The sequence below is a fragment of the Pezoporus flaviventris genome, unplaced genomic scaffold (assembly GCF_033815535.1).
Source record: "Pezoporus flaviventris isolate CSIRO_AGI_PZ_B2104156 unplaced genomic scaffold, CSIRO_AGI_Pfla_v1 ptg000015l, whole genome shotgun sequence".
Taxonomy (NCBI): domain Eukaryota; kingdom Metazoa; phylum Chordata; class Aves; order Psittaciformes; family Psittacidae; genus Pezoporus; species Pezoporus flaviventris.
Window position 1 is genome coordinate 37,238,101 of NW_026892563.1, and position 26,576 is coordinate 37,264,676.

Below are 26,576 nucleotides of genomic sequence, written 5' to 3' on the forward strand. Positions count from 1 at the left end.
TCAGAAACAGCATATTTCTAGCTATTACTTTAATCTGTCAAGAGAGTGAAATACGATGGTGCGAACTTTTGCTCTGTATCAGTACTGAACAACCAAAGCTGGAGCTGAAATACTGCTTCCCCACCAAAGGAAACAAAGAACAACCCTGTCACACATTATTTGTAGAAGCTATTCAGTAAGTAATTTCAAATAAGGAAAAGGCAAAGAAAGCACAGGATGTTCACAAGCTATTTGCAAATAGAAATGGAAGAGGAATTCATTAAATAAATTATTTGCTATAAATTATTCACCTCCCTTTAATCTTACTACCACTTAGACTATAAAATTCATGCCATAAAAGATAGAGGATACATAACAAGGCATCATTAACTTATGCATTTCCCAGTGCAGCTTTATTTTGACTGTCCAGTTCTATTACTGCATTAAGACAGCCGTTTGTCTTTAATGGACTTGGAGTGTAATACATTTTTGTTCTAAGCGCTGAGCTAAGGAGACCTGGTCTGACTTTAGACTGTGATTTGATTTTGAGCTCCAAGGCTGAATAACTCTTAAAATCTGAGAGAAGAATCCAAGCTGTTCCCTGAGCAAAACCAAAACAAATGGAAATTAGCCAAAACAGTTGGGTAATTTCATCAGATCTCCACAATTTGGGTCCATTTCACATAAATTCATATTGATGGGCAGGCATCTTCATGTGTCCATCAAGCCACATAGTCAACACTTTCACAAAGGTGAGAGATACAGGAGGCGTGCATCAGGCAAACAAGGAGTAAGGGGGAGCTAGGTGTGAATCACAGGCAGGGCATGGCAGTGGATGATGAGGGTCAGCAGCATCCCCACATGAGCTGCTTTTCCCCTCTTGCAGCTACAAAATAAGCTGCTTACTGTCCCCTGGCTATATGGCCCAAGGAAAAAATCCCAGAAAGAAACTTAAAATAGAGTATATAATTCCTTTTAACCATGAAAACAAAATCCCAGGAAGGGTTCTCTCTCATAGCCAAGGAGGAAGGCAGCTTTTTCATTCTGTTGACTTCTAAGCGACAGCTGTACTCCAACACTCGTTTGGTCTCTCAGTCATTTTATATCTTTTTACACCATATTTGTATTCTTTTAGTTAAAGCTATGATAATTACAACTGAATTTCTCTGTGGAAAACTGATGCAAACTGGTTATTTGGTTATGGAGGAATAGAGTGGAAAAACAGGTTCCTGCAGTTGTCAAACTAAGCTCTCAATTGTCTCCAGAGCGAATGCTGTCTCTGCTGGTGCAAAGGTTGCGATTAAAGGCTACACCTCATCATCCATATACATCTTAACTCTTTGGAAGTGAAAGGAAAAGTTGGTTTTGCAGAGCTTCATCATCCTGACTGACTCGTAGCAGGCTTAGTCCTTGGCGCAGTGGACATCAGGTCTATTTATCAAGCCACAGCACAGTCTTTATACATAAAGTGTTATTACACACTAGTGTTTCCACTGCGCTTATCAGTGCTTTAGAAGACCCTCACATAGGACCACAGGAGGCAAGCTGGCATCACAGACCTCTTAAAGACTCTGGTCCTAGCTCCTGACCCACAGACCTTGAAAGCCAAATAAGCTTTATTGCAGCATTTGCTGTATCAAACACTGGGAGAATACCCATGGCACTGCTGACAGGACTGCTTCCTCCCCTTGCTTATTTACAACATAAATCCACCTCATCTAGGCTGTTTAAAGGAACCCAAGGGAATTGAGTGTTCAATTCCCATAAGTACCTTATCGAGCTCCAGTCATAACAGACAACACTATTTTTTTCCTTTTGCAGAGTGAAGACACAGCATCATTAGAGAATGGATGAGGAGGAAGGGGTGCATTCGGACAGATGGAGACTAACATTCCTTTGGGCAATGAAGCAGTGCCCATGCAGACCATCCATGGCAAGGCTCACACAGAAACACAAACTGAAAGCAGACCAGTCATGCAGCAGACTGTCCTGCACCTCTGTCCTGGGTTCAGCAGTAGCAGTCATTTTTCTCCTTCTTAGTAGCTGGTGCAGTGCTGCATTTTTGACTTTCGGCCTGGGAACAGCACTGATAGCACCGATGTTTTTAGTTACCGCTCAAATGTTTAGTCTGACCAAGGACTTTGTGAGTCCCATGCTTTGCCAGGGAGGAGGGGAAGCCAGGAGGAAGCAGAGACAGGACACCTGACCCAAACTAGCCAAAGGGGTATTCCATAGCACAGCATGTCATGCCTAGGGTGTAGAACTGGGGGCAGTTACCTGGAAGGGCTAGATCACTGCTGGGGTCGGGCTGGGTATTGGTTGGCGGGTGGTGAGCAGTTGCATTCTCTTCCCCTGTTATAACCTTCATCATTATTATTATTAGTGGTAGCAGCAGTGACTTGTGTTATACCTTAGTTACTGGACTGCTCTTATCTCAACCCATGGGAGTTACATTCTTTCAATTCTCCTCCCCATCCCTACCAGGAGCAGAGGGAGGAAAGGGGTGGGGGAGGAGGGAGTGAGGGCTGCATGGCTGATTTACAACAAAGCTTAAACCACAACAGCCTCTCAAGCCAAGCCTAAGCACCAAGCTATCCCCAGCTGATCTCACAGCAGAACGCAGCGGAGTAAGGCTTCCTCCAAAACATCCTCAAGCCACAGATGGTCAAAGATTGACTTTTTCAAGCTGAAACAGGGGATGTTCAGGTTAGATCTAAGAAAAAAGTTCTTTACTGTGAGAATGGTGAGACACTGGAACAGGTTGCCAAAGGAAGTTGTGAATGCTCCATCCCTGGCAGTGTTTGGAGCAACCTGCTCTAGTGTGAGATGTCCCTGCCCATGGCAGGGGGGTGGAACCGGATGACCTTAAGGTCCTTTCCAACCTAAACCATTCCGTGTTTCTATGATTGCCATCAGCTCTGCAGACTGCACCCAGCAGCAGCAACAGAACAAGCAGCAAGCCGGAGGCAAGGAGGACAGGCATCCTACACACAGCTCCCTCCCCAGGGCCACCAACTTTTATTGTGGAGGTGGCCAAGGCAAGGATGAGAGAAGAACCACATTGAATTTAATCACTGCAGATTTTCTTTAAAGACTCAAAGTCAGTATCCATCCAGAAACCACTGTCGTGAAGACTCTGGAAGGAAAGGTATTCAAGCAGGCTAAACTGCCTCAACTCCCATGGAGAAGGCACAGGCTGGTAGTCAGGAGATGCAGGCTCCAACCCCATGCTGGCCATAAGAATCCTGCATCTCTGGGCCTCAGTTTTCCCCATCAGCTGCATGATGCTGTAGGTAACACAGCTTTTACCTAAGTCAGTGGAGAGGAAGATTATACAGAGCATTAGAAACACAGGTGGGTGGTGCATAGATACAAAAGGTTTCTGAGAAATATGTGAGCATCTTTCTTCATGCCCTTCATCTTCTACAGAGTGGTTATTCAAAGCAAAAATAATATACCCTTCCTACAAAGCCATCACACAGACACATATATTTAGATCACTGTGCAAACAATTACCGACTGTCTCTGAGGCAGGAGAACTGTATTCTGTGCTACAAGAGGGGGAGAAAAAGACATCCAAAGTCACCCTGGAGCAAGGAAAGGATCCAGGTCTCTGGGACAGATTCAGCTCTGGCATAAGCATTGATGCCAGCCACACTCAAGAAGGTCAGGAGTAAATGGCAAAGCTGTCACGAGCCTGACCTGGAGGTCCATAAGGTGCTAGATCTATATAGGACAAGCACTCATCTTCCTGTATGTCAAACAAGTAATTTCAAACTCCTAAACAAACGGTAGGACACTGCAGCAGAAGCAACCCGCAGGAAGGACAAGCCAAAACACCTCTTGAGTCATTTTATTCTGCAGCTTTTTTGGCTTTCTCAGCTATCCCTCCGTTGCTTGGCTGAGGCTGTCACTAGCTCCTTTTCCTCACCCATCTGTCACTAGGGGCACTCACTTACCCCTGACAATTCCTTTTATGTGTTTTCTACCCCTTCTACTCACTCAGAGCATGGAAATGGCAGCACAGAGACAGTGGCAGCAGGTGGGAATGGAGCCCACATCCTCTAACCCTCAGTGCTTACAGCCAAACCAAAAGAAGAAGTAAAAAGAGAGAGCTCCCTCCACATCCTCCCTGTTTTTCTCTTCCATGCATAGCATTGCTGCGCTGAACTGCAGCTTCAGAAAGAGGTAAGAAAGAGGCCCAAAAGGCAGCTAGGAAACCCACCGTCCATTGGCTTCTCTCCACACGAGGCGAGCGGGCTCCTTCTGCTGCAGTGACTTGGCAAGCACACCTCGCTCTGACTCAGCACCTCGCCGGCACCTCCTGTCAATTATTCCCACAAACTGCTGACGCCGGAAGGGCTATTTGCAATTAGGATGCAACACAAGCCGGTGGCTGTAGGATGCTGCAGCTCCCCCTCATCCCTTCACCTGAAGCGATCCCTTCCACTTCAGACCTCTGGCTCCGGGCTGGAGCAACCAGGGAGGTTGAAGGAGGTAAGGGGTAGTGAAAAAGGGCTGGAGGATGGGGATCAGGGTGGGCTGGGGGAAGCCTGTCTGTGCTAGAGCTATTCTGTGGATAAATAGAAAACTGCTGTCAATGTGGCAGCCAAAATGCAGTCTTACAGAAACAAAAAAGCAGCCACTGGGAATAGGAACAAGAGCAGCAAGAACAGATGAGACTATGCAAAGAAAAAGCTACATGGAGCATTCCCTGAAGAACAAGCAAAACGCAGCCTTGCTGCAACGCCATGCAGCTGAGAAACACAAGCCTGTGCTCTGTGTCCGAGGCATTTTCAGTGCAGAGGCGCTGATTGCGGATGAGCCTCATAATAGAGGCCCAGGGCACACCAGCTGTTTCAGGGCAAAAGGAAAGGCTGCCCTTGACAAACCAAGGACATGGCCATTCTGCAGGCAGACTGAGGCTATTCTGTTCCTCTGCCAAGTAGCCAAGGTCCTGTCAACCTCCCTGAGCCACTAGCTCCAAATACACAGCAGGCTTGCAGCTTAGCAGCTCCGCAACTAAAACAGACGTTTCAACATCAAACCCCATCAGACAGCAAAGTTCAAACGTGCTCAGCTAGGGAAGTAGCCCCAGAGTGCACACAAACCCAGCAGCACCCTACAGAAGCACTCTGGTACCTTCTCTCACAGGGCTTCACTGAAACAACAGGGTCTGCCACCCACCCCTCTCTCATTCCCCAAGGGTCAGAGGGAAATTCAGGCCCCCCCATCTCAGGCAGCAGAGCAAGCAATGCACAGGCATGCAGAACATTCCCTGCAGGAGCACCCAGGGACCTTCTAACTGAGAAGCATGGCTGTTTTCCGAGATATCACTTCAAAACCAAACAGCTCAGACTGTAGCCGATGCATAGCTGATGAGAACACAGGTTAGAGCCAGAGGTGTGAAGCTGGAGGAAAAGGCTCCAAGGAACACTTCAGGTTTGAAGCTGAAGCCTGCAGCAAGCTATTCCCTACAGGATGCAGCAGCTGCTTTATACAGTGCAGGAAAGGGGTGAAATAGCTATGTTAATGGTTAAAGCATCCAACATGTCTTGCCATCCATGGGCCCACAGCTGCAGAATTCACCACAGACCAAATCCGATGCAGGCAAAGAGGCAGAGACATCAAACTGCAAGATGAGTAATGCGCAGATCCCATGTAGATAGTCAAGGCTGAAGAGAGAGAAAGGTCAACTAAAAACCAAATCTCACTACAGCAACCTGGATTTCCCAACAGCCTCCTGGATTTCCCAACAGGAAAGGGAACATCTACTACGCAGCATGCGATGAGAGCAAAGGAACAACAAAGTCAAAACAAACAGCAAAAAACAGTGACATCAGCAACACGGGCAGGAATTAGCTAAGTGTCACAGCAGGTTACAGTTCTGCAGCGTCTTAAAGCACATAGGTAAAACTTGGAACAGTGAGTCCCAGGGCACTCAGAAGCTAAAACACCACAACTGGTGCAAGAAGCAATCCCAGTTACAAAGTAATGGGCATCACACATAATCAAATCTATCATCGCTGTGAGAAAAATAGCACCTGAACTTTGCATCACGCCTCTTAAACGTTATAAAAGACAATTATAAGCAAAAATTGGCTGGAACAACTTAACCCCAAAAGCAAGGGGATTACAGTTGTTATACTCTACATGGTGGTGGTGTTGAAGCGGTCTTGGCATTGTCACTGAAAAGGTACTCGGTGCCCCTGAACAAAAAAAACCCCGAGAAGCAAGAAAGCACATTGTATGGTCAAACAAAAGGAGCAAGAAGTCATTCAATGTGAGCATTTGTTTCATAAGATGGTAGCTAAGAGGGCCGAGAACAAAACTGAAGGCCAAATTGCAGAAGTCAAAAAAACAAACAATCATTTCAATGTATTCAAAGGACACATCCAGAAGTGCTGAACAGTAGGGGAATGGCATTTCTTAAGTGGCTGTGCTGCCAGCAAAGACGTGCAGGCTTTTGCCAAGTCAGAGGGTTCTTCAAGTTAGTAATGCTTTCCCTGAGAGAGTGCACAAGCTAACCTCGGAGTTGCAGTAGGGATTGGTTAAGTCAAACTCTTTAAGCCCCTAAAAGTACCCAACAGGAGACAAACCAGCTTGGGCTCTGCTCAGAGGAATTTGTGGCCTTTCAATCCACTCAAATTTTGGGAAGGGCAGGATTAAGTGATTCATTTTCAGTCACTTCCAAGTCTATCTGCTAAACCATTCTGAGTAGGATGACAGTTCAGTGCCAGCCTCATCCCTGATTGCCTGGAGTGAGGTTCCCCTTTTCCCTATTACTCTCCCCAAAATGGGGTATATGCCACTTGGATTCGGCTCAGTGCCCAGGCTCAGAGGCATGGGAGGCCCTCTCCCCCTGCCCTCACTCTGGCCCCAATTACAAGGGATTATCTCCAGGTTTCATACCAGCTCTGGGGTGGTTTAATCTATTCCTTAATATCAGGAAGAGAGACAGGGGGCTGGAAAAGTGATTTGGGCTGGCTGAGACAAAAGAAGATTGAGGGAGACTTCCCAGGGATCTGACAAAACTCAGCAAGCGGGCAGCATAATGCCAGATGAAATTCAGCATTGCCAAACGGACAGTAATAAGAACTTGAGAGAATAATCTGAACTACTCATATACCATGGGGCTTCTAATTCAGATGTAATCACTTGAGGAAAAGATCTTGGTATCACTGTGAACGGCTCAATGAAAACATCTGTTCAATGTGCAACAGTGGTCAAAAAAGCAAGCAAGCTGTTAGGATGTCTAAAGGCAGAGGCTGGAAAGGATGCTTGAAGCAGTCAAATGCCAGTGGGAACACTGACAGGGTAGGGATTGCTGCAGTTACTTCTGGGCAGCACACCTGAAGATAGGGAATGCACAGAAAGGTTTCATCCATCACCAGCCAACAGCACTTACTGGTCAAGCACAACTAAAACTGAGAGAATTTAATCTGGAGAGGAGCTAGGTGGAAAGAAGTTATCAAATGGGCATGATGTGAAATAGCGGTTTCTATGGGTTTTTGTTTGGTTGGTTTAGTTTGTGGGGTTTGCTGATTTTTTTTTGGGGGGGTGTTGGATTTTGTGGAGGTTTTTCATTATTGTTGGTTTGGAGGTTAAGACAAAAGGTTATTAAATACAGCTGAAAAGCACAAAATATGAGCAGACATAAGGACACTATTACAATTTCCCTTTCCTTTTCTGTTTTCACTTTTTCTGCTTATTCTAAACACAGCCTATAATTAACATCAAGGAATGATTAGTCCATGTATTTGTAAAGTCAAGAGCTCAGCAGAGGTCTGTGCATTTAAAAAGATACTGGGAACATCCATCGATAAAGCAGGTAGAATGAAGGAAAAGAAAGAAGCATAGCACCACTACACCCTCATACTTCCAGGCATTAGCCAACTTCTAATTAACAAAGATTAGGAAGTAATCTCCCCACTGGACATGCAGAGAGGTTGTACCAACCCACTTGCTCCTGGCAGACACTGTTAACATGCCAGCCATGGGAAGAGCTGGGCCTGGGAGAGCTCACCCACTGCCCATGCTGTCTGGGAGGCTGAGTTCTAGGTGCCCAGGGGGATTGTATACACGCACCATTGACTAAAGAGAAGGCTCTGAAACCCCACAAGTCTTCCCAGAAAGGGAATTTTTGCATCAGTTGCTTTGCAAGCAGAGGGGGATTCCCTGAGGAAAGGAGAAGGGATGGACATTTTATTCACTCTGTGTTGGTGGCAGCAATACGTATGACTTAGTTCATTTTATGTTCATCCAGCATTGGCCACGCCACCCCAGGCCAGCGGTCTGACCTGGCCTAGCACTGCTAAGACAGGGCACTGCAGGAATGCACCACACATTGCAAACAGTGTGTCCTTTCCCCCACAGATGACATTCCTGTCTTCAGCATCAAGTAAAACCAAGCCCAGAGGTAACAAAATGGAGTTCCCATTGGCTTTCTCCAGCTGTTGCTTGTGAAACCCAACCTAGCTCATGTTCTCATAGCTGGTTTGACTTATGGGGAGAAAAAAAAAACAGCACAAGTTTTTACCCTTAAGTAAGCAATCTGATTAATCTAATGCCAAAATTAGACTGGAAATTAACATCATGTAGATATACAAATGCACCAGTACCGCTTGCTGCCAGGAGGAGCTCTGCACCCGTACCAGTAATAGGAGGCTGAGCTCGATCTACTAGTCCTGTTCCGATTTCTTCAGCAACTGCTCCAGAAGGGGAAGCAAAGATTAACAAAGAGGTTGTATTTATTAAACAGAAACTTGTCATAGTTGGTGCACTGTATTCTGCTGTATTTGGTGTAAACAGCATTCTACTGAACAATGAATAAGGACACAGGAAATGCCGCACATGTATCTGGTGTTCATATATATGTGTCAAGATGGCAAAAATAATGACTGTGCACAGATATCACAAGTTGCTGCAAATCGGTTTTTATCACTGTCTTTGAATGCCCCATAGAAATAAGAAATAGCAATCACTGAGAATTTTACTGTAGATACTTCCAATAACCCAAACTTTATCAAACATGGGATGTTTTGTAAAATCATAACTGTGCTTCAAAAGAAAAACGGGGGAAAATTGTCAGAAATACAGAAGCATCCAACTTAATCATCTTTGGGTTGAAAAGTTTTGGCTTCTCACACTGTCCTGGTTTCAGCTGGGACAGAGTTAATTTTCTTCTCAATAGCTGGTGCAGTGCTGTGTTTTGGCCTTAGTCTGAGAACAGTGCTGATAACACACTGATGTTTTAGTTGTTGCTAAGTAGCACTTACTCTGATCAAGGACTTTCAGTCTCTCACGCTCTTGTGCATCTCCTCACTAGCAGAAGCTGTGAGGAAGCATGGCCAGGACAGCTGACCCAACCTAGCCAAAAGGATATTCCATACCACAGAGCATCATGCCCAGTATAGAAACTGGGGGGAGGTAGTTGGAAGGCTCTGTTGACTGCTCAGGCACAGGCTGGATATTGGTCGGCAGGAGCTGAGCAATTGTATTGCACATCACTGTTGTTTGGGGTGGGGGGAAGTGGTGTTTTATCTTTTCTGTTGTTGTTGTGCCTTCTAATTATTCTTGGTACTAAATTGTACTTTAATTGTTAAGCTTTTCTTATATCAACCCACAGTTTTTACCCTTTTTTCCAAGCTCTCCTCCCCATCCCACTGGTGAGGGGAACGAGCAAGCTGCCTGGTACTCAGTTGTCATCTGGGGGTAACAACACCACCCCGAAGTACCTTTTTGTCTAGGGTATTTTCTTGTATTGCAATAATACAGTTCCACAAGGAAACACAACATTGGTTGTCCTAAGATGGGATTTCTCTCAAAAAATTTCCTTTCAAAACCAAAGCATCCAACTTCTATTTCCATTCAGAATGAAGCCCTCAACCCTGATGAAACGGAGCACGTCCTCACCCCAGCTCAAGCAATAAAAGAAAAGCAGGAGCCATAAGGGACACAACTGACCTCCAAAACCAAAGAGATGTAAACATTTAAGGGGAAAAAATAACCCAAAACCACAACAGTTCACTGTGCATACTTAATAACATTGTGCTTTCTCCCTGGTGCATAAAACATGAAGCATTTCAGTGAGAGAAGTGGGTGGCATATGACTAGGAGCCCTGTAACTGTGACTTCTCTAAAGGAGAGGCTGGGCAGATGTCCCACCTGACAGCAAATCCTTTCACCTCTGTACACTTCAGTTTCCCATGCTAGAAATCAAACTGACTGCCCCCACAAAGGAAAGTTTGGAGACTCTCAGTTAGTTAATGCGTGCAAATGACAACGTAGTATTAACCAGGGAACTGTCTTTGTTACACTACTGTCTGTTAAACAACCAGGAGCTAAATTTCTCTCTGAACATTTACAAAGGGGAAAGACAGCATTAAGGCTCCACAAGGAGAAAACTACAAAGAACATGTTTTCAGTGCATGCACTTCTCCTTGAAATAAACTGTGTTAAAAGCACTTTACTTAAAAAGCACAATGATAGTAGCATCCTGCTAAATATAGATGACTCACCGCAATTTAGTAGTGAACATCCCTAAAGAGTACCATTACAGTATTGCTTAACCTGCTGCATAAATTCAAGCATTGTCCTGTGGTTAGAGTTTGGACCAAGACACTCAAGACTACTACCAGCATTTGCTGACCTTCAGTAGGTCACAAAGCCTCTCTGAGCCTCACTTGCTCCATCTCTACTATTGGTATAATAAAAACATCTCCCCACTGGAGGTAGGAAAATGATTTTTAAGTTTCTTAACAAGTTGTTTACACCATATTTTGTATGTCCATATTACTACTGAGCAGCTAAATATAGCTGCTCTCGAGGCACTTTGAGATCCCTTAGAGAAGGGAATCTTACAAAAGAAAACTGGAGTTTAAGCAATACAGAAAAGAAACAGAGAAAGAATCAGTTCCCAAACTAAGGAAAGGATGGCCACTTCAGAGGCGCAAAAAGTAGTCAATGCATCTGTGCCTACTGCTGAGGACCAAGGTCAGGTCGTGAGCAAAATGATTTATCTACACATCACAAAACCACACAGCTTGACACAAACGGCAATCTGTTCCAAGGAAAGAAAACAAAAAAAGGAAAGCATAAGTATGGAAGAGCAAGGGATTGCCAGAATCCTCCTTTGCTAGGGCTGAGGACCTGGTGCAGGGCTGGGAAGGATATGTGAGCTAGCACAAGGGTGCTGAGAGGCCAAAACTGCTCAGTTTCAGCTGTGATAACCCCTGACTGGCAGGAGGGTGACTTCAGGTGAGGACTAGGAAAGTAGTGTGTAATCTGCAGCCCTGCTGTTGCACTGATGCACTACCACCAGGCATACACAGCTCCTACCCTCACCTTGCTGCAGCGACTGTAGCACGCCAACATCTCACCTGTTGTGATACTACATCACAGGATCCAAACACCATACAGTCAAAGTCGGTTCTGCAGTTTAGCTGTACCCAATGTGTGATTTCTAACACATTTAACAATTTGCAGCATGCTATTTCTGGCCACAGAGCAAGATTGATTTGCAATCGCGGGTTTGGTTTCCGAGCTCTAAACAGAATTCCCTCCTATCTTTCCTTAAACTTCTCTAGGGAGCCTGAAAATAATGTTATTTCCTCTAAAGTTATTACTTTCATAATGCTTTAGAGGGAAAACACAGACGCTGCCCCTGCCCCAGAAGCATTCAGTGTGGGTATTATAGTCCTGGAGAAAGCAGACAGTTAAAGAGAATCACTGCTATTCTACAAATTGCAAAGCAAAGTAAGGAAATGAGACTATAATGTTTGATTGACATTTCACTACAAAGCCTGACTGTATTTTGTCATAGGCAGGAAGTGTGAGAATGATGAAATGACCTCCAGGAGCAGTTTTTCCCTGCCACTTCTCATTTGTTTCACATCAAGTATTTCTTCTGATTATACACTCTTACAGTTTCTGATCCTTTAACTTTTCAACCTTTCACCTTTCACTTATGTGACACTTTGCATATGATCCCATCTTTTTCCTTCTCTATCCTCTGAACCAATCTAAAGCCTCACAGAAGGGAATAAAATCACTCTTCCTAACCAGACTTGGCAACCCAGAGCAGAAATACACTTACTGGTCTTCCGCAAGTGGTGTTTAGAAAAAACTCTCCCAGTTTTATTTCAGCTTTCATGAATTCCTTATACTTTACCCAGGTTTTATTTCCTAATTCAAGAACCACCAATGAGACAGCCATACCACATAACACAGGAGTAACTGTGTACTGCAGCTATTTTCATCTACCACCATCTTCTAAAGACTTTTCCTAAGGCAAAAAGGAAAATAAAGCCCCAAACTTGAGACACAAGTGATTCATTCAGGTAATTTTGAAGCCCTAAAGGGCAAGGAAAAGCACTACATTATTGCACTTAAACGTTTCATGGAAAGTGTGTTTCTGTGCTAGTTCTCTCCATTGTCATTGTCCCCACGTGCCCTCAACCAAACCCAAGAAATTAAACACTGAATCAATCTTTTTGCTTAAAGAGATAATTAAATGCCCCTTTAGTTTTAACCTGAAAGCCGATTACTGTTATATGTTTTTGCAGAGATATCACACCAACACTTCATCACGTACACGCCTCTCACTGCAGTAGGCACACTAACTTTCTAGACAGTTACACCTTTGCAACATCTGCAGACAAATTGTGGCCTTAAGAAACTAGAAGTCATTGAACTCGCTTTCCTAACCAGGAAAAGTACATAAAAAGTGAACAAATAAGACGAAGCGTGGAACAGCTCGGATTATTTCTTTCCATTAAATGCTAACAAACTATTTGTTTCTGTAATTCATCTCTTTGAAATCAGCAGGTGCCCTTTCCAGTTAATGGATGTGAATCAGACTCCCAAATGTGCTCCGAGGACAGAACTCAGAGTGCTTTTGGGGCTGAGACACGTGTGAAAGTCCTTGTCCATAATAAAACTTGTTTCTCAGTGGATCCCAGGCAGAGGGAAACTAACTGCTGCACCACACAGGAGAGTGAGAGCCAGGCACATCTACACAAGCAGCATCTCCATCCAAACGCAGACTGCGAGGAAGTTTCATCCAGGCTTCACTGAGACATCTCTGGTATTCTAGTGGGCGAGGCTGTCATTTCTTACCATCCTCCTGCTCCATGAGGGATCACTTGCAGCAGATTTCCCAGTTTCCCAGCAGCAGAGCTCAGCAAAACCACTTAGTGGACCTCTGCGTAAGTGAGTAGACCTTAAGAAAACTACCTTGTAAACCTCAGGCTGAGCAGGCCTGCTCTGAAGTTTGGCATGACTTGAATGAAGGCATTGCCACCTGATCAACAGATGAGTCTGAACACTCTACACTTTGTAATTCCTGCTGTTGCCCCTCTCACAGCACCTCCTGGTGCTCTCCAACAATGCACTATGCGATGTTAACAGCATCTGCCATGTGCCATTTGTTTCTCTTTCCACACAGAGGACCAAGGCACACACCTTATTTCGGAAGGGCTTTTGGAGGTGGAAGGGATGGAGTCGTTTGGGTCTCTCCTCATGTTATGGGGCAGTCACTTCAGTTAAATCCTAGGAGAATGAGCCAGAGGAGGACACGGAGGGCTCCAGGAATCCCTGCACAAAGTTCCCCGGCTGCCTCAGGGCCTGAAGGATAGACCCAGACTTTTCCACCTAGGTGAGCTTATCACAGGGACTAGGCCCAGGCAACGTGAAGCCCAGCTTAGAGCAACTTTCACAGCACCGCAAGAATAAATAGGATACTAGTATAAAGAAGGATGGTGCAGTGGAAGAAGCAGCAAAAGGAGGCACCGAGCGGAGCAGCGCTCCTTCCCCAAGCCTGCCTGCAAAAGCACTCACCCACCGCCGCATTTCCGAGCATCACCGGTGGGACCGCAACCAAAACTTGGTTCGCTCCCAACCGGCCCAGCGGACGGGGCATCGCCGTGGGGTCGGCGACGGGGATGGGGCGGGCGGGCGGCCGCCCGCCCCATCCCCGTCGCCGACCGCACGGCGATGCCCCGTCCGTGGGTACCGCGCCGCATCTCCTCCCGAGCAGCACTCACCTCGCAGGGCCAGGAGCGCGGCCAAGGCTACCGGCACCCACCTCCCTCCGCCGCCGGGGCGCCGCCGCGTCATGCCGGGCCGGGCGAGGGGCGCCGAGCGGGCGGCCGAGCCCTGCCTCTCCCCGCAGCCGCAGGTGCTGGTGCCGATGGTGCCACCGCCGCCGTCCCGGGACCGCCCGCTCCGCCGTGCCCCGAGCCCCGGTCGCCCGCCCGGGGAGGGCGGCAGGAGCGGCGGCCGGACCGAGAGCGCAGCCTGGCGGCCCCGAGCTGCCCCAGCAACCCGCCGGGCTGCGGCTGTCACCCCCCGTCCCGGTACACGGCGGCACATCCGCTACACTCCTGCTCTGTGGCGCGGGCCACCCACAGATTGGGATGTGTCCATCGCCGCCAACCCGGTACCGCTGCATCCGCAGGGATGCTACACGGGCCAGCTTCTGCTGAGCATCTTCTCCTCCAGGGCCTGCCTATAGCTGCATGGAAAGAGAGAGCGGCAGCACACAGCAAATTTGGGATGCATGGGACCAGGCATTGCTGCAGCACACACAGTGTAAACATTGCTGGCTCAGCGTATGAGCCACCTTAACCCTGCTATTCCAGTATCTGAAGGAGATCTAAAAGGATGCCGGAGAGAGACTCTTCATCAGGGACTGTAGCGACAGGACAAAGGGTGATGGGTTCAAACTGAAACAGAAGAGATTTAGGTTGGATATAAGGAAGAAGCTTTTTACTGTGAGGGTGGTGAGGAGCTGGCACAGGTTGTACAGAGAAGGTGTGACTGCCCATCCCTGGCAGTGTTCGAAGCCAGGTTGGATGGGGCTTGGAGAAATCTGGTCTAGTGGAAGGTGACCCTGCATATGGCAGGGGGTTGGAACTGGATGAGTTAAGGTCCCTTCCAACCCAACCATTCTAGGATTCTATTCAAGCAAGTGAGAGGTTCAAGTGTTCAGCACACCCAAAAATCAGACCAAGATCTCTCTGAAGTGAGTAAGGCAGCTCTTGAAGTTGGGGCCTCACAATACCATTTAACACAAGAATCATCAACAAGTGGTCATTAGCTTAAGTAGTTACAGTCCTTAAGGCTACACATAAACATCAATCAAAAAAAACCAAGTGCATGTAGGGGGTGGGAAGGGAGGAAAGGAGCCTTTTAGAAGCTTAGGGTGGTTATCCAGGGAAATGATCAAAGCAAAGAGCTTGTATTGACTGATTCCTTGCACATGGCCAGCTCCCTGTCCAAGTCTGACCATGTTAGCTTTACTCCCCTACCCGAAGCTTCCCCTGCCACTGAAGCACAGCCATGAAGCCTTCACACCCTGCAATGCTTCTACCTCCTTCCCAGCCAGAGGCCCTGGGAGCATCCCCATGCTCAGCACCTCTCAGGTCTCTGCTGCCTCAGCTGTCTTGAGCACAGCACAGACCCCTCATGTGGCTGCACTTCCACTGTAAAGGGGGGAGCTTCACCTGGGAGCAAAGATGACAAGGAAAAGCATTTGGGGTAGCAGAAATCACTTAGTAATATGAAAAGTTCACATCCATGAAAACAGTAAGTGAGAAACTAGCTACTATCTAACCAGTCCAGGTAAAGCTCTGCCTTGCCCAGTATCAAGCTTTGGCACCCTTCTACCAAAGGGTTAAGTAAAAATATCACTCCATTAGTCCAGGTGTACTGATTTTTCCCAGTTCTGGGAAAAACCCACCAACTATTTATAAGGAGCAATGCCAAACCTGACAGGCACTAAAGCTCCTGCTGATTCCACTTGGGCTGGGATTCCATTCAACAAGTGGTAGTACAATGGTGTGAGAAGGCAGCATGTTCAGGAGATGTAGCCCCAGTCTCTTTCCAGGTCTATCTGGTATCTGCTGCATGTCCTCAGGCATCAAACCCGGCAATGTGGACAGTCCCATAGGTGTCATGCTCTTGTAAAACACCCTCTACTCCAGCCCTGCCATGGGCAGGCAGGCTAAGAGGTAGTTTTGCTCCACTAAGGAGCCAACTCTTGGCAAAGGCTCAAGCAGATGAAGCTAAACACTTCAGTAAAGCACCAAATGGAGAGTCATGGCCCACTGTTTCCCTCATTCTCCAGCAGTATGGGGGCTGGAGTTTCCCGATTCCCTTAGACAGCTTCCCTTTCCTTCAGCTGACCTGCTGCTTGTTCACCTAGAAAGAGGAAGGAGGAAGGTGATGTTCTTATTGATCAGCAGCAGCTCCGGGAGGCTCCCATCCTCACGGGTACATACAGTGGCTGCCTGGAGGAATGCAATGGTTATGTCCGGGCTCCTAACTACAAAGAAAGCCCATGAACATCTCTTGTAAAAATAGCTTCCTTCAAAGTCAAAGGCAGAAAGCACAGAACACATTGGGCACAGCATCCTGCCACTACCCTCACTCCTTCAGATAACTTCTGGAGATGAAAAGATGCAAAGACAAATCAAGTAAAAGCCAGAACTGCATTTTCTCCCTACCACTGCTTTCCTGATCTGCCAAGGCTTGGAAGCTCTCTCGACCTAATGGAAAATAAGTGTGTGTTTTTAGTATAAGGACATGCTGCATTTGGCAATGCCATCCCCTGGACTGTTCCTTGAATCCTGCTGTGCATCAGCTGGCAAGTAAACAGCAAAGATCAGTTCACCCTGTACAGTGGCTGAATTAATGTGCTTCCTAAAGAGAGCAGTGAGAATGTGAATCTCTGGTGGTCAGAGAAAGCATTCCTGCCCAAAATGGACCCAAACGACTCTTCTGACCCAAGCTAGTAGGGGCAGAGGGTATTTCATTCACCTTGAGGATGTGGTCACCACAGCAGACACCGAGATACCTGCAAACCACAGTGACACAGCAAGTGACTCCAGCAACTGCAAGAACAATCTGTGGCCACAGTCCAGAAGGATGGAGCAGCCACAGGGAATAATAATCTTCAGATGCACCAGCCAGTCCTCTCACTCTGGCTCCCTCCCCACCTTGCCACAACCTCCAAAAATAGCTGCATATTGTGCAGAAAGGATGTGGACAAGGAGATGCTGTTCCTGGAACTCTGAATTTCTACTTGAGTTGTCCTTGAGCCTTCCCTAAAACAACAGGCTTACACCAACCATTTATTCAATGAGTGCAGCATACTCCAGCCGGTTGGCTGCTAGAGCTAGGAGTAGACACATTTGCTGCTGCAGCAGTCTATTTTCCCACCAGTGAGCATCTATACCTCTTGCTTGGCACTGATGGAACAGCACATCGTGGATAAGAGAGAGAAGTTTGCAATATCCCAACCATCAGATGCTGGCAGGTGAAGCACTGCAGGATTCTGTTGTGTTACATTGCTCGCAAGAGCAGACATGGGATCCTTCAACTAAATGGCCAAGATATTTGCCAAGGCTTTACATGCTAGGCTGGGCAAGGACAGAGAGATAAAAGTGAAACCACTCCCACCTTTTCCTTTTGAAAAAATTATGATAAGTAATGTAATTCTCATGTCTTGGGGAAAAACATCTTTCTGAATCAAATTGGAAGGCTGCTTTCTTCCAGGACGATGCTTTTTCTTCTTCCTTCCCTTAACATGGCTCTAAACTCCCCCTAAAACAACAGTGGGAATGCAGCTAGGTTCAAGAGATGCCAAGTCTTACATCACCTCTGCTGTCCTCCAGCTCCTTACTGGGTTATCTATTGTCAGGCAGGAATTTATTGAAGGTGACACTGCTTACAAAGTGATCAAAATCAGCTTCAGTGAAGTGTCCTTCCAAGATATAAAGAGATGGATAAAACTCACTCAATCATTAATAACCTCAGTCTGTGGAATTGGTTATCTCTTTTTGACAGAGGAAATAGGATTAAAAGAGTTCAATCTGCAAACTCTATCCGAGAAGAAATATGACAGACCTTCAGAGACACACCCAATCAACTTTCTTCTCTACCTTCTCAATAGAAACATTAAAACAAACCCTTAGATTTATTTTGCCGAGCACCTGTCACTAACCAGAAGAAGAAAAAGCAATACTCCCATCAACTCATATATACAGGGATGGTTATGTGGGAATCCTGTCCCAAGCACAAAGGTTTGTGGGTTTGAAAGCCTGTGTACTGGAATCAGCTGGAGCCTCAAGCCTGGGAAAGGTGAGTATTTACCAGTTTACTCTCATCTGCCCCCACTGTCACAACTCAGATGCAGTCCAGTACAGGCACCATGAGTACAATGCATTGCCAGCTGTAGGCTTTCAGGCCTCTGCTTGTTTGCTGGCCATGCAGACTTTGCAACCCAAGCCATAGACTGGTTTGGGTTGGAAAGGACTTTAAGACCAGCCAGTTCCAACCTCCCTGCCATGGGCAGGAACATCTCTTACTTGACCACACCACTCAAGGTTCTGTCCAACCTGGCCTTGGACCTTGGGAATATCCAAGTGAAAACAGACCCAAAATAACAGGCAAATTCCCACATTCCTTCGATACCAGATGGCACAAGTGGATGCGTCCATGGAAACCCAGGTGGATTCAGCATACTTTCAAGCTGCTTGGCACTGAAGTAGACCACCACACTGTTTCTTTATCCAAGGTCCTTTTGACCCACACCTTGACAGCAGTATTACTCTGCCTGTCCCCACTTCATGGAAAGGGAGCCATCAAGCCCAGCTTTTCAGGCACCAAGGAGCTGGGCTGAGGCATTGCTGCCACTAGACTTTTCCACCCTCGTGGGCATACCAGTTTGTCTGGTTTCACCATCACGGGCATATAGAGTACCTACAACACACCAGCTTTGCTTACTGCATTGCCAAATGCTCCTTTCCTCAGTAGCACAGGGAATAAATGCAATTCTATCACCCTTGTGATTTCTGACCACCCTGGAGCATCCCAATGTGCTTTCAGTTAATCCCCAGTGTTGCCAGTGTCTCTCCATCTTTTCTACATCTTTTGAATACATGTTTTGAAAACCTCCATCTCTTTCACTCCACTCCCCCAAACCCCATCCACACAGACATGTTGGGAACACATTGCTCCCCAAGGCTTCAGCTAAATCTTTCCTTTGTACATGTTGTGGTTAACAACTGTCCACTGTACCCCATCAGCCACACGATACCACCTCTGTCAGCAAACAGTGGATGCTGCATCCACATAAAGGTATTTCATAATGCTGCTATTTCCATAATAACTTCCTAAGTTTTACATCAACATATTTCTCCAAATCATTAGAGTAGGGGAATTAAATCTTCCACTAAACATCAGCAAATGGTGCTAACAACAAGTCTTCTAAGTAGCACATCCCATAAAGCTCATAAAATGGAAATCAATTACTTTCATCCCCCCCCCCCCCCCCCCAGCTGCTGAAAGGGTTTATTACACAGCTGTGACAAAGCAAATAGATGACCAAATTCAGAAATACACTGAAGTTAAGACTCATGTGGACATATTCCTGCAGTTGCAATACAAAAACGGGTCTTCAAGAATCTTGTTTAATAGCAACATTGCTGAAGCTAAGATGGTCTAAAGATATGAGGTACAATAACTCCTATGGAGAAGCAGTAACTTTTACTGGACCAGCTGATGTAGCTGAAACACGCCTTCAGGCACATTGACCTGAAGAAGGGCTTCCATGCTTGAAAACTTGTGTGTTTTATCCCATTACATCCACCATCCTAATATAAAGATATTGCAGCTTTCTGCATTTCTTATCTGTTTGATGTTCATTGGCAACTAGTAAGCACATTATATTTTTCAGCCACATACATACTTTTTCCTATTGGGAATAAAGAGTCCAGAAAACAAGAGGCTAAAATCCTGCACTAGTGAACATTCTGCCACTTAACCTTAGTGTCACTAGCGGTGCCTGTATCAATAACTTGCAAAAATAACTTTTAATCCAGTAAGTTACCTAGAAAGGCCAGGTAATGGAGGTGGTGGTTATGTATTATTGGCCTAAAGGTCAATTTTGGCAAGGTTTCCCATCCATAAACCACAATGCCACTTATTACCACCACACTAAAGTGACTGCTAAATTTGGAGAGCATGCACCTCACCTCTGTCTGTCAGTGCTTCCATGGGGCAAGTGCTCAGCATCTTCTGGGTCTGACTTGATCCTCCAAAACAGGGAGACAACCACATCCAAAGGGTCAGTCCCTCAAAAGCTAAGCAGCCATGTGCCAACAAATGAAGTCTTCTGTTCAGAAGCAACGGGAAAATGATGTAATAGGACCAAAATACAAACTTGCACTTTAACACAACCTGCTGTTTAACATTTTAGCTGCTCATACTCCGCTTCAGACTCAAGGTTCTCCTTCTAGCAGCATTTACTGTGCTGCTGGGAAGCTGCCCAGAGCCCATGCCAGCTGATCTGTTCTGGAAGGAGCTTAAACCACCCTGTAAATCACTGCTGACAGGAATGCAAGCTTCTGAGCTATTATTGACAGTATTGCCTGCTGCAGTGTTAGCCATGGGCCACACAGTATTTGTCAGAGTACATGGCACCTGAGGAGTTGAGAGTATCTTGGATGCGCACAAATTTAGCTCTGCTGAATATACTGCTTTGGCATAACATGCCACAGTTTCCTATGCAGGGCAGGGTGTGCATAGTTCACATTAGCCTGGGCCAGAAGGAGTTTATTTCATAGCAGAGAGACGGTGAAGAACTGTCTTTTCTTAGAGACCTTACCATGCTCACTGTATAACAGAAGAGCTGTCAAATGAGTCTACCAGGGCCAAGATTTAAGCCAAAGGAAGAAGTCATCAAGGCTAATTTAAGGACAGCAGGAAGGATTAAAATCAAAACGCCAGTGCCAGGAGGTGCCAAGAGCCTGAACCAGCAACCACTGCTGGGGAGGAGAGGAATAGCTCTATGTATATAACACAAGGCAGATTTGCATCCCACCACAGTCACACAACAAAAGGTGTATTTTCAAAACATGTCCACCGATGACCTTTCAAATGCCCATTTAGGGATTACAATTCTAGGCTCCACATCTAACATGGGGCAGAGTACAGCATCTCCATTTTGCACTAGGGCTCTTAAGTTGGCAGGTAGGACTGTAAGCACACTTTTTCATGCTTACATAGGTCGCCTGGATAACGTAGTCCAAAAGAAAGACAATGTTAACTGCCAGAAGGTTTTGCTCTTGAATCTACTCCCAACCAATTCTTGCTCCCCTTTATGTATATAGCAAGACATTTTCTTTCCCCTCCATTGCACAAGATAGTCATTATAGCTGCAATTACAGCACCAGCACTAAGAACTCAACAGGCTCATAGAAGGTAGTGTCCTTTCAGTCCAAATCATGCTTTCTCCAGGTCAGCACAGGAACGCAGCTATAGTCCCACTGTTTGCCTTTAATTGTGAACATAGGACTTCGGTCTCCAGTGCGCAGTTGTCAGCCCTGCACCATCCCTTACCCCTGCCTTCATTTAATGGTGCTTAAAAATGCATGCTTAAAAAGCAAAGTTGAACGTCTAAGTGCAAAGGAAAGCCTCTTCATTAGCACTCAAATAAAAGGCAGTGGGGGAATGAAGGAAAAACATAAAGTGATTTAACATTTTCAAGTGCTTTTCCTGGACCTTTCCCCCACCTCCTTTTTAATGGATCTACCAAGATGACAGCCCCTTTGGGCCCATTGGACTGAAGAGCTCTGTGTGTAAAGCACTACATTGGGACTGCCAGTTCATTTCACCCTGATGGCGCTGATTTATGCCAGTGCCTGGACAAGGATTAAGCCCTCTAAATTCTAACAGCCCCTTGTTCCTTTAACAGTCCGATTTCAAGCAGGAACCCTTCTTGGACCCTGGATGTCTCTATGGTAACACAACAAGATCGTTTTGTTCTAGCTCGCAGCGTTCTGTGCATATTGAAAAGCACAGTGAAGATATTTTGAAGTGGAGAGTCCAGATCAGCCAATTCTGACGCCTTGCAAGAAAAATGATTATGCAAATTCAACTCCTAAAGGTGAAAGGCAATGAATGCTTTCAGCAACAATACAGTTACAGTGTGAGAAATGAGAGCAGGGTCTCAGCAAGGTGCTCACTCAGCAGTACAAACCCCCACTACACCAGTTGCCTTACTTTTTGCTTATCTTAGCAAAACGAGGACAGAAATGGTCACACCAACAAAAGCATTCCTTGGTTTTGTAGCTGTTGCTGCAGCACAGCCAAGGCTAAGCATAACCATTGCATGCACAAGTCAAGTCTCAAGGAATCATAACAGGGTCCCTCTCACATTAGTAGAAAACACAGATGCAGCAAGTACAAGCCCAAGTTCAGGACTTGACTAGCAGAGGAAGTAATTTAAGTGTCTGCTTGCCCCCAGCCTTAGGGAAACGGCATCTCACATGCAGGGGCTTTTTCAGCCTGGAGAAGAGAAGGCTCCAGGGAGACTTTATAACTGTATTCTAATACCTAAAGGGGGCTTGAAGAAATGTGGAGAGGGACTTTTTACAGGGCATCTAGTGACAGGACAAGGGGAAATGGCTTTAAACAGAGGGAAGATTTAGATTAGATGGTAGGAAAATGTTCTTTATTATGAGGGTGCTGAGGTGCTGGCACAGGGTGCCCAGAGAAGTTGTGACTGCCCCATCCCTAGCAGTGTTCAAGACCAGGTTGGACAGGGCTTGGAGCAACCTGCTCTAGTGGAAGGTGTCCTGCCTGTGGCAGGGGGTTGGAACAGGACGAGTTTAAGGTCTCTTCCAACCCAAACCATTCTGTGATTCTGTGACATATTCCCCTAGTGCCATCTGACTTGTGGTTGGCAGCACTCTGTGGCATCTCTCACTTGCTAGTTTCTCCAGAAAATATCACAACAGGAGCTTGGTCTCATGGAGTACTGCAAGTTGGAAGGGCAGGAGAACGTCTCATGCCAGAGGGAACAAAGCTGAGCCCAAGGAAGTTATTACCTCTTCTGGCCACTGTCTCAGCTTTTCATTGTTATCACTCATCTACTGAGTGCCACTGTTGCACTACATGTTGTCTATAATAAATTCTTATTATAGACAATGTGGAAACAGACTTTATATGCAAACCCAAAAATTTACTGTTAGTGTAACTGAAACCTTAAGAATTCAAAGTAATATTATTTGCCTAAACCATTAGAAGAAAGATTAAAGACAGACTATTATCTGGAAAAAGCCTGAGTAATAATACAGTTGAGATTGTTTTCTGTGCTTCCTGGCAATCATCCCATCTTCCTCTCTGCAGGGAAGAACACAGTATTGATGTATTCTCCCTCCTCCATCTAAGGTACATATGGAGCTAGGTTTATACATTTTTCTAGCAAGATCTTGCATCTGCCTCCTTCTGCCTTGTTTTGAAAGTCCACACCACATCCAGATTTACTACATATGGTGAACTTCTAAATATATTTGATTTTGTTCTTTTTAATCTTTAATACTGGTTTTGCCCAGCTGACACATCCACTTTTGTGTATTTGATCACTGGTGAAGTGTTTCTAAAGCTGGGCTTTGCACTGGTATCCTGCACCTCTACTCACCACCCTATGCCTGTTCTCTGCACTGCATCCTCTGCCTCCTCTTTCAAAGCCTGTTATCACAGCATGCCTGCATTTCTCAATACCATTATCAGAATGAGCAGGGAACGTGTGTGACCTCCACTGAGGCTGCCCATTTGAAAACACAAGGCTCCCAAAAACATAAGGTAGTAGCAGTTGGGTGTTGGTCAGCCAGAGAGAGCATGTTCTGCTAAGGGAACACACATAGTTCTTCAGTGGAGAAGTAGAGAATTAGGCTTTAAAAACAGTTGGAGTTTTTAGTTTGGTAGCACAAACTCAATTCAATTTAGCTAAATTAGGCCCTTCATAATAAATTCACTTTTTTCTTCATTCTTCAAAGGCATGTGCTGGACCAACCTATGGGGGGCTTCATTACCAGTAGGTCTCTTGAGTGCAACGGGTACATGAATATGAAATAAATCTGAGAAGGCCTAGTTACCACCCCCACTGTTATTCACTCCGTCTAGACACAGCTAAAACTGATCACAAACCAGATCCAAGTTTTTCAACTGGATTTTTACCAGAAGCGTTTTTCTTCACATTGCATCTTTTTGTTAAGATATTTCAGGTTGAGCTTCTAAAATACTGAAAAGTTTTGAAAGGTTTTTTTTTTTCCTTCTTAAAGCTTTGTATTCAAAGAGTTGCCTATGAGGCAACTAAGTTGGGGAAAAAAAAAAGTAATTTGAAAGAATTCTTATTTCAAAAAAATGAGCAAATTAAACCATTTCAGCAGGATCAGCATTCAATTCAGACCAGGTTACACAGGGCTTTGACCAGTCAGCTCCTCAAAGCCTCCAGGGACACAAACTCAACTCCTCTAAGCTCTCTATTCCAGTGATTAATTATCCTGAGCAAAAAAGTCCTGCCTCCATCTTCTTGATGACTTCCACATATGCATTGGAAGGCAGGTGTTTGCTCCCCTGACCCTGCTCTTCTCCTAAAGATTCACAGGATGGTTTGGGTTGGAAAGGATAAGATCATCCAGTTCCAACCCTCTGCCACAGGCACGGATGACTTACACCAGACCATGTCACTCAAGGCTCTGTCCAACCTGGCCTTGAACACTGACAGGGATGGAACATTCACCACTTCTTTGGGTAATCTGTTCCAGTGCCTCACCACCCTCACAGTAAAGAGCTTCTGCCTTATATCTAACATGAACTTCCCCTGTTTCAGTTTGAACCAATCACCCCTTGCCCCATCATTACAGTCCCTGACGAAAAGTCTATGTCCAGCATCCTTGTAGGCCCCCTTCAGATACTGAAGCCCAGCTTCCTCAGCTTATCCTTGTTTTCACATGCAGTAGTGAATCAAAGCCCCTAAATTACTGCAACAGAACTTGATTTCAGTCCAATGTAACCAGCAGAGAATGACGCCAGGCTCATACGGGTAACAGGGCATGCTAACCAACTCAAGCTTCCTCAGAGTGGTATCTGCACTAACATAGTTCAGCAATTTAAAATGTATGCAGGACAGGAAATAGATGCCCAAGTGACTTCCCTGGACATACCACTGTTTGATAGATGATGCATTTAGGACCGGGTTTACACCTGCGAGTAAGGTTACATTTGGATGGACTTCTGATCCTAACCCAGTGTCTCAGGGCAGCTTTTCTTGACTTTATCCTCTCCCACCCATTCAACCCCCAGTTTAACATGGCACAGATTTCTGTTCTGAGTATAGAAATATCAGCTCCAGTTACCAGGGATACTAGGTTCTATAATGGTTTCCAGGAGGTGTCATCTCCAAGGATTAATCCTTCTCCTACAGGGGAACAAAGCAGACGGTTTTCTCTAGGAAAGCAAAGGCAACTATAAACTAGGTTTTTCAGAAGCATCTCAAAATGGCTCTTCATGTTATGAAGAGCAAGAGTGCAGTCCCCATCTTACCTGTACCAGAAGGAGCCCAGAGCCATAGAGCAGACCCTGACCCTCCTCAAACACCATTCCTCCTTAGCCTCATTACTCATGTTACTAGTAAGAAAAACCAGAGGGCTGTGGAACATTACATTCATGGTGTTGGACTGAAAATTTAAAGCCTTCCCCACTGGATTAAGTAAATGCAGAGAGTAATATGCTATCAAGGGCCAGAATATGCCTTGGCCTGAAGCCCAATAAATGAATCCTTAAGGAGCTGGCAACTCACTTCCATACAAATATAGCTCTCTCCTCATTACCGATCCAGCCTGAAATACTGGGGAAGGCTACAGGAAAACAGACGCCTGGAAGAGATGCCGAGTTATATCCCTGCATACTGATTTATGCAGTGATACTTCCTAAATCCTTAACAAGCGGATCACAAGCTGTGCCATCAACAGTAGCCCCAAGGTGTGACATGGAGGTGGACAGCAGTGTCCTACACAGCCTTGCAAGTCCTACAGGTAGAGGTGCAACAGCAAGTTCTTCAGTACAGCAAGAGCAACATGAGGTTTTGACTGACATCCACTTGCAAGCATTTGGCAGGAGTCCTTCATAGCAGTGTAGCAGTTCAGTTAAAGCCTGCTTGATATTGAGAGATGGGCCCATAGCAAGGGCAGCCAATGCCCTTACAGGAACCATGAGCTCCAGCCTAGCTTGCTTTCCTCATCTCTTGGCCATGCCTATAATAAGGCATAGGGACCTGTTCTTGGCACAGACCTCTTCTTTTACAGGGAAATTCCCCTTCTTTTCCATAGTCCTGTGTTAGCTTCAGCCCACCAGAAAGCAGGATACCACACATCGCTCGCAATCAAAGCTTCAGCCTCTTGTGACACTGGCACCCAAAACCTACTTCATCTACAACATCACCAGACATCCACCTTTGCAATGCCTCCTCGGCCCCCTTAAATTGCCTTCCTCAGCTTCTATCTCCTTGGAGTCAAAGTTGGCCTCCATGAGGGAACGGCTGCAAAGACAGAAACTGGGACATTTATGGAAATAGGAATTCACTGAGCATAAAAGTCTAATATTAGCGAGCAGCATTGCCACCCAAAATGATCTCAACATTTCTCAGGTATGTGCTCTCCCTCTCTCACATTTAATCCTGTTTGAACAGCACCAAGCACACTACAACTGACATTCAGGTATGGTATTCCCAGACTCTGGAGCTGTAG

At 45.8% G+C, this 26,576-nt stretch overlaps 1 protein-coding gene across 1 annotated transcript in view; it reads right to left on the minus strand.

The window, feature by feature from the left end:
• IGSF11 (immunoglobulin superfamily member 11) overlaps window positions 1-14,445 on the minus strand; it is a 102,992-nt gene extending 88,547 nt beyond the window's left edge. The window contains exon 1 of the mRNA XM_061454027.1: window positions 14,025-14,445. Within this exon, the coding sequence (XP_061310011.1) occupies window positions 14,025-14,352 (328 nt within the window). The 5' untranslated portion in view covers window positions 14,353-14,445. The remainder of the gene's footprint in view (window positions 1-14,024) is intronic.
• Between the last annotated feature and the right edge of the window lie 12,131 nt (window positions 14,446-26,576).